Source organism: Myotis lucifugus, unplaced genomic scaffold (genome assembly GCF_000147115.1).
Source record: "Myotis lucifugus unplaced genomic scaffold, Myoluc2.0 scaffold_5691, whole genome shotgun sequence".
Classification (NCBI taxonomy): Eukaryota; Metazoa; Chordata; class Mammalia; order Chiroptera; family Vespertilionidae; genus Myotis; species Myotis lucifugus.
In genome coordinates this window covers 730-9,532 of record NW_005876739.1, presented here as the reverse complement: position 1 = coordinate 9,532, position 8,803 = coordinate 730, and the positions used below count along the sequence as shown (strand labels likewise).

Sequence of the window (8,803 nt, the reverse complement as noted above, 5' to 3'; positions counted from 1 at the left end):
CAATAAAGAAAATTACAGTGACATAATATTCCATCCAATGAAATTCCATTTAGAGAAAGGAATTGTTATAAAAATAGTCTAGGCATGAGTTTGTTTCTATAATGTTAATATCTATATATATAAAAGCCTAAGTGACCGAACAACCAGAACGACCGATTGACCAGTCGCTATGATGCACACTGATTACCAAAGGGCAGATGTTCAAGGCAGGAGCTGCCCCCTGGTGGTCAGTGTGCTCCCACAGCCAACCTTCCCTGGCCAACCAACCTCCTGCCACCCTCACTGGGACTGGGCAAGCCGGCCCCAATCGGTCCCAATCTCTGGCCAGGCTGAGGAACCCCACCTGTGCACGAATTTGTGCACCAGGCCTCTAGTTTCTTTATAAAGTTACATGTACATAATTGTTATCTTTGTCTAATTGGGAAGAAATGTTTTAGGACTGGGAACTAGAGTCCTAAGAATTATTTTCAAAGCAGCTTTATATTGCTGAATCTAACCAGTCACTCTAATCCCTGAACTCTAACCAATCCCTTATGTTCATAGGAACCCACAGTGGAAATCTCCCCCACTTTGAAAAGCCCTTTATTTTGAGGATGGTGTTGATAGCATAGAAGCTGTGAGGAAGTGGTGACTTCCTAAGGAAGGAACCTCAGTTCTGAAGGAGCTAGAAAGGATGCCAGGGCTTATGGATAAAGGTGGGGAGGGACTAGTCTGGGTAATAGGCAGAGTCCTTGACACATTAGGCTAAACTTCAGGTGGGTTCTGGGAAAGAACAAAGGATAAAGGTCCAGGCCACCCACATACAGGGAGTGGGTTAAGTTCTAGAGAGTGAGGTGACAGCCTTGGTAAAGAGGTGCTATCTCAAGGGAGGGGAGGACAAGGGGAGAGAAGGGCTAGAGAGTGGAGCATCTTGGGTTTGGGCAGCAAGTCACATCGAGGCCTTACCCTCAGCCTCAGAACTCCAATTTGGGTAAACACTCTCAGGAGCTATCCTTGAAAAATGAATTAGTGCAAATCAGAATCTTATCTCCTTTTGATAAATAATGAAGAAAAGCCCAAGACTTTAACACCTTTCCCCCATCCTCCCACTCTTCCCTAGACTAACATCCTACAGATAGCCAAGAAAGAGATTCACACATCCATACCCAGAGTCAGGAGGTGGATCCCAGCTGCAGACACCCACATACACACAAGTTTAGCCATGCCCTTTTATTTTTTAAATGGAGCCATGTGGAGGGGGTTGGTGGCAAGGGGGTTCTCACCCCCCACACTGCATTGCTCTTGCTGGGTCTCAGCAGCTGCTGCAGTCACTGGGATAATCGTCCCAGTGCAGGCCGATGGCATTAATGAGGGAGCCAGAGCGACCACTGATGAATCGTAGCACAGAGTTGGGGTGCAAGGGGACAGCATTGAAACTGGTGCCTGTGTCTTTTCCAAAAGGCAGGTAGCGGCCCTTGTCAGTCACGAAGACCAGCTTCCTCAGATAGTACTTGTACTTGCCAGACACCTGGATCACCGATTCCCCAGGGTGCAGAAAGATCTCCTCCAGGTCTCCCTGGCTGCCGCCCACATAGTCGCTCCACACCTTGCCATAGCGTACCTGGAGACTGGGGACAGGGTGAGGAGGAAGGAAGGGGAGACACTGAATAGGGTAATGAGAACGCAGGACCTCTTGGCCTCTACCCTGAGACCTTCAAACTGGTGACAGGGATGATAAGCCTCCTGCCAGTTCCACAGTGTGTGAGGGTTGGGTGAGCCCTTGGAGATCATACAGGGAACTTCAACTCCTCATTTTGACCACAAACAGACTCACAGAGGGAAAACAACTTTCCCAGAGTCACTCAGTAAGTGCCAGAGCTTGAGCTTGAAGTCTAGACTCCCACTGTACCCTCACCCCCACCCGAAAGAAGCAAAGCAATTTCTCAAACATCTGAAAGGCTCTCATGAGGGAAAAGACTTGTCTCTGCTGTACCAGCATGCGGATCCAGGATCAGAAGGATACACATTTTAGGAGAGGCATCAGCAAAGATGGAGGATGCCAGAGGGGGTTTAAACCTAGGGTAGGGCCCTGGCCAGGTAGCTCAATCCTGATATGCATCGTCCCAGTATGCTAAGGTTTTGGATTTGATCTCAGGTCAGACCACATACAAGAAACAACTAGTGAATGAGTAAATAAATTAAACAACAAATCAATGTTTCTCTCTCTCTTTCTCTCTTCCTCTCCCTTAAATCAATAAATAAAATTTTTTTAAAAAGTAAAATAATAAACCTTGAATGGGGGCCAAACTAGACAATTTCCAGGCCCCTGAGAGTTTATGGTATGTGATTTACCCAGGATCACTCATGTTCGGATTGTAGAGGTTTCAGCAATGCAGGTCTCAAATCCAAGCCTCTAGCAGCTTTCACATACCATGTTATCCCTGGACTTGTTGATTGAAACAGGTGTGACCCAAAGTGACTGAGAAGTTCCCACTTTAGTAAGATCCCAGAAGGTCCTCAAACCACAGAAACTCAGTGAATCTTACCCTACGATGTAGTATCTGTTGACGCGGACACGGATGGCAGTGATGGGGCCGTCCATCTGGTTGCCAGAATGAGAGAATCGTTGTCCGCCACCACCTCCATACTCTCCACTGTAGGAGGAGGACCTCGCCTGAACTGGAAGGGAAAGTAAGAGATTGAGGGAGAAGTTCCCTGAGAGCTCAGTTTCTCCCTACCATGCATATTCCTCCCACAACTCGGTTCCCACCACCCCAACCCCGCCTCTGAAAGCCTTGGCCGCCAGCAGTGATCCCGTACTGGGCTCCCAGGTTCTCACTTACTGGCATTGGCAGAGGCCGATACACAAAGGAGGGCAAGAACCGCAATGGCCAACATTCTGGGGCTGGAATGGGAAGAAAGGAGAAAGTGAAGATTTACCCTGTTCCTCAGGACTTCATTTACCCAGGCATCCCTGACCTCCAGTTGAGACTCAGACCTAGCTGACCCAGTCTTGGCTTTGAAAGGATGCATAGTCTCTACTCCTGTTCCTCTCAGATACTATCTTCTGTGTCCTTATCCCCTCTGCCTCTCCCTGGTCGGCCTGTAGCCAACCCTCCTCGTCTGTCCCAAGGCAGATCAATCCTAACCCTCTACCTGGATTAAGCTGTATTGAGCGTTGTTCCCTCCTGGCACAAAGCAGGAAAGGAGTTTTCTAAAGAAGTAGAGGAAATCTCCAAATCATAGAAATGGTTGAGTGTACCAAACCAGGAGTCTGAGAAAACCTAACGGAAGTCCAGCTGGGGTAGATTGGCCTGATTTATGGGGCATCTGGGGCATAATTTAAATTCCTAGTTTTACCCTGGTCTCAGAAGGAAAAGAGTATTTTAGAGGTGTGTCTCTGTGTCACTTGAGGAGTGAAGGCAGTCAGAGAAGAGACTGTGCCAACACCAGTTTCCAAGCAGTTCTGGTGGAGGTGGGATAGACTGAAAAGTTGTAGGAGTTGGGACTAGCTCAAGATATTAGATCCCTGGTGCGTAATCTATTTGTCATCATTCTTTCTCCACTATCACAAATATGGCCATGTCCATGCCCCTGAGCATCCCAAGTGTCCCCAGTCTTTCAGCTGAGACCCAGATATCGATGCACCCATGACTAACTCCGATCCAGATGCCCCAGTTAACTGACACCCCGCTCTCCCTTCTGCCATTCAATCCAAGCCAGCTCTTCTGCTCAGTGTGAATTCCCCCTAACTCAAATCCAGGCTTCCTTGTCTCCCCTTAGCTCAGGCCTCTGTCACCCCTTACCTGGCAGTTTCAGATGCAAAGTAACCCCCCAGGATCTTGCAGATCTTTTATACCAGGTCTAAGCCCTCCCCCTGCTCTTTATCGTGTGAACCTCACCTCCTGGGCAAACATGATCAATCTCTTAGGGTCAGTTGTCAGGCAGGGTCTGGAACATTTTATCCAGCCCCTCCCCTTAAGGGTTACAGGTGGCAGGGTGGGGTCCACTCTAGGCCAAAGCCCAGATCTCAGGAGGAGCAGAATAAACTTGAGAAATATCACCAAGCAAAGGGCAAACAGCGTTGGGTGGGCAAAGTCACTAATCACCTCTGGGTGTGGCCTAAGGTTCTCCCTCCTCTATTGGATGTTTACAAGTGCTCTCACCTGCAATCTGTTCTCCTTTTGAATAACATTGCCCTCTCCAGCCTTTAGAAAGGAATTGCACTGCCCACGTCTTATACTTTAGGAGGGCCTACTATTTGCCTGACAAATTTTTTTTCTGCTTCCCTAGTATTTTATGTGAAAAAGTTCAAACATGTGGGGAGCTGATATAGGGTTAAGCCTCGGACTGACCTGTGGGCAAAGTCACAAACAATTCCCAGTTTAGAGGGCACAGTCCTCTTAGCATAATTAGGCTTGACCTTATGAGGCTCTCTAGATCTTATCTGGGAAGCTAATGGGCTGAGGGAAGTGCAGGAAGTGTAACTATGGTCAAAACAAGTGAAACTCACAAGAACTGTGTAACTATAGAAACCACTACCTTGTTTACCTCTCGCTATAAAATAAAGGCTCAGCTTGCCTTGGGATCTCTCCTTTTTTCTCTGTGGCCTCAGCCAGGCACAGGGAAGATCCACGGAGACTAAGGAAAGCTAGAGAGTTCTGAACGCTGTCTCTGTGTAAAACTTTCTTCGCTGACTCCGTCCACACCTTTGGGAACCCCTGGACTGCTGGGGCTAGCCCCCGGCACAAACATATAGAAAAATTGGAATAATTGTACAGTGAATACCCATACACCATGTACATTGTACCATGGTTATATTTTGCTGTACTTGCTTTTTGTTTTCATCTATCCATCCTCAAACTTCTAAACCCTTCACAAATCTTTGAAAAGGGTGACTTGGGACTACAAGTGGACACTTGAACACGTGTAGATCTCCGGGGACACACATAGTCAGTCCAGCGGGCAAGTGGGAAGCTGAGGAACTAAGAGTAAACAGGTCCTCCAAAGGGGCACAGGGTCCTCAGGCCTCAAGCTGTAGCCTGCACAGGACAACTGTTCCTCCCAGCAGATCTGAAACTTCCCCAGGGTTGATATCAGAGATTTCTTGTCTTTGCAGGCCCTTCCCCTCCAGGATCAATTCCTCTCCACCTAAAATCCCTAGGACTGACTTCTGAGTTCTACTGCATGACCCTCTAGGACTGGTCCTCTAACCCTCTGAGTCAGCAGGTCCTTCCAAGCAGAGAGAAGCATGGAGTCTGTCATTAATGACCACTCCTTACAGGTTCCTCTCCCCTTACAGGCTCCCCACCCCTTACAGACTCACCACCTGGGACTGAGTACTCCTCCTAGAAACAAAGGGAGCCCCATCCCGAGCAGCCGGAAATAGGGGGTGGCTCCTGGCTGGGAGATTCCGGGTGCCTGGAGGACCGGCAAGGATGCCCTGTCTGAGCTCTCCTTTCCAACCTTCTCCAAGTCCTTTACCAAGACTTTTACCTCATTCTAGCCGTAATGTTCTGTATGTCTCTGTCCTCTCTGTGTTTGCCTCTCATTGCCAATTTTCTCTTGTTAAACAAAAAACATAACTTCTGTGGCTGAAAGCCTTTTTAAAGGACAGGGTTTATTGAGCCATATGCTAGTCAGAAAAGGACAGGTCCTGGAGCGTGAAGTCTAAACCACCAGCAGCAGGGCCAGGTGAAGATAAGCATGTCTGCTGTCCTGGAGTTACAGAGCTCTGTTACATTATGTTCTGGGGAAGGAAGATGTAAGCTGTTTTGAAAGAATTTACACAGACTACAGATAAAGGGGGGTGGGAAAAGGTGAAGGGGGCAGTTCTAGGATAGTGCACAGTCCATAAGGAAGAAATATTTATTACTCTTTTTGTAAAATTTTTTTAAAAATATATTTTATTGATTTTTTACAGAGAGGAAGGGAGAGAGATAGAGAGTTAGAAACATCGATGAGATACTATAAACAACTCTATGCCAACAAGCTGGACAATGTGGATGAACAAATTCCTAGAAAAATACAATCTTCCAAAACTGAATCAGGAAGAAACAGAAAACCTGAATAGGCCAATAACAACTGATGAAATTGAAGCAGTAATCAAAAAACTCCCAGCAAACGAAAGCCCTATTCCAGACAGCTTCACAGGGGAGTTTTATTAAATATTCAAAGATGAGAGAGAAACATCGATGAGAGAGAAACATCGATCAGCTGCCTCCTGCACATGCCCTACTGGGAATGTGTCCGCAACCCAGGTACATGCCCTTTCAGTCCGCAGGCCGACGCTCTATCCACTGAGCCAAACCGGTTTCGGATAAATATTTATTACTCTTGATTAGGTACAGGCGACAGTCCTGAAAGTTCATGCAGATTCAGGATGTGGTGGTGTCCAGTGGTGGCTACAGATGCCTGGACTTGAGTCAAAGCCTTAACACACTCAGGAATGCAGCTGTCTTTTGCTCATTGGCCCACAGCTAATAGTAAGTTAATTGTGCCTCTTTTACCTTCTGGCAGCTGTAATTTAATTTGAAATGTTTCTCTTGTCACTCTCCCTTTATGTCTTGATCTTCCACCACATCTCCTGCTCTGAGGCTTTTCCTCCCCCCCCCCTTTTTTTGAAGCTTTTCTTTACATTCCCTCTTTCCTTTATTCCTTCTGCCATATTTTTTTCCCTTCTGCCTCTTCTCTGTCTCTCCACCTCTTCCAAGCCCTTTCTCTCTTTCCCTCTGTCCTCTCACCATAGGCCATCTCAACTCTTTCTTCTGAGGAGCATATCACACAGTATGTGACCAGAAACAGGAAGTCAGTGATGGCAGCTCAGAAAGGTCTGGGGTAAACACCATGTGAGAATGCCCTCAAATTTCCATGCATGACACATCGGGGACCCTCAGAACACGAGCTCCCACACTTGTCATAGGTTCACTCTGATGTACCGATCCCGCCTGTGCAAAGACCCAGAGTCTCCTCCAGGCTGCAGACTGCTCCCTGGGTTCCCCACAGCAAGTCTCAGTCCCCTCTCCAGAGTGGAAGAGATGCCTTTCCTGTGGTGGGAGGAGTCTCCGGGTTCATCCTCCTCCCGTCCTAGAGACCAGGAAGGCCACTGTGTAGCTAATGTTGGTATGTTTAGGTTTGCTCGATGCGGTGCCTGAAAAGCCAGAAGGAAGAAGGTGAAGGCAGTGGGACACCAGGCCCCACTCTGCTTCTACCTCATCAGCTCCCACTTGATCTGTTTCACATTTTTAAAATTGATTTTCGAGAAGGGGGTAAACACCTATGTGAGAGAGACATTAATCAGTTGCCTCCCTTACATGCCCCAAATGGGGATCAAACCTGCAACCTAGATATGTGCCCTGACTGGGAGTTGAACCTGCAACCTTCCAGTGCATGGGACAATACTCCAACCAGCTGAGCCATCTGAGGGCTGATCTGTTTCATATTTTACCCATATGCTAGCTGTGAGCCTACCTGCCCCTTAAAATCCAGATAAAGTTGCCATAAACCTTGCCCCATCCCCAGTCCTACAGGCAGTGAAAGCCCAAACTCTTTCAAAGCTTCCTGCTATTGACAGCTTCCTGCTGTCTCAACCCCTCTCATAGTCTCCTCTGCCCTTTGGCAAAGCAACTCATTCAACACACATTTATGTGTTGGAGGCACTTTCTAGAAGATGCTGAAAAGATAGCAAAGAGGAAGAGAGAGAAATCCTACTCACTAGGCACTTTCACTCCAGTTTGGGCAGTCTGCCAAATGAACAACTACATTACTGCATGATATATGCTATAAAAAATAAGCAAAGTAGAGATCAAGGAAGAATAAAAAACTTCCTGGAAACAAATAAAAATGAACACATAACAACCCAAAATCTATGGGACAAAGCAAAAGCATTCCTGAGAGGGAAGTTCATAGCTCTACAGGCCTACCTCAAGAAACAATAAAAATTTCTAATAAACTAACCCTACAATTTAAAGAATTAGAGAATAATAAGAAAAGCTCAGAGTAAGTAGAAGGAAGGAATTAATAAAGATCAGAACAAAAATAAATGACATAGAGACTAAAACAAAAACACACAACCCTCCCCCCCCCAAACATCAATGAAACTAAGAGCTGGTTCTTTGAAAAGATAAACAAGATTGATGAACCTTTAGCCAGACTCATCAAGAAACAAAGAGAGAGGACCCAAATAAATAGAATCAGAAACGAAAGAGTTGAAATAACAACTGATATCACAGAAATACAAAGGATTACCAGAAAATACTATAAACAACTCTATGCCAACAAGCTGGACAATGTGGATGAACAAATTCCTAGAAAAATACAATCTTCCAAAACTGAATCAGGAAGAAACAGAAAACCTGAATAGGCCAATAACAACTGATGAAATTGAAGCAGTAATCAAAAAACTCCCAGCAAACGAAAGCCCTATTCCAGACAGCTTCACAGGGGAGTTTTATTAAATATTCAAAGAACTAACACCTATCCTCCTCAAACTCTTCCAAAAAATCCAAGAGGAAGAAACACTTCTAAGCTCTTTCCACAAGGTCAGCATTATCCTAATTTGAAAACCAGATAAAGACACTAAAAGAAAGGGAATTACAGGCCAATATCCCTGATGAACATAGATGCTAAAATTCTCAACAAAATATTAGCAAATTGGATCCAGCAATATATTAAAAAGATCATACAGCGTGACCAAATGGGACTTATTACAAGGATGCAAGGCTCGTATAATATACACAAATCAATAAATGTGATACATCACATAAATTGAAAGACAAAAATCACATGATCATATTAATAGATGCAGAAAAAGCATTCAACAGAA

At 45.8% G+C, this 8,803-nt stretch overlaps 1 protein-coding gene across 1 annotated transcript; it reads right to left on the bottom strand.

Moving 5' to 3' along the window:
- Nucleotides 1-1,194: 1,194 nt before the first annotated feature.
- On the bottom strand, nucleotides 1,195-2,882 carry LOC102439644 (zymogen granule membrane protein 16-like). Its single transcript, XM_006109085.2, has 3 exons — nucleotides 2,823-2,882; nucleotides 2,526-2,658; nucleotides 1,195-1,607 (listed from the first exon to the last, which is right to left on the bottom strand). Exons 1-3 carry the CDS (start codon nucleotides 2,875-2,877, stop codon nucleotides 1,292-1,294), a joined length of 504 nt encoding a protein of 167 aa, XP_006109147.1. The 5' UTR covers nucleotides 2,878-2,882; the 3' UTR covers nucleotides 1,195-1,291.
- Nucleotides 2,883-8,803: the final 5,921 nt, after the last annotated feature.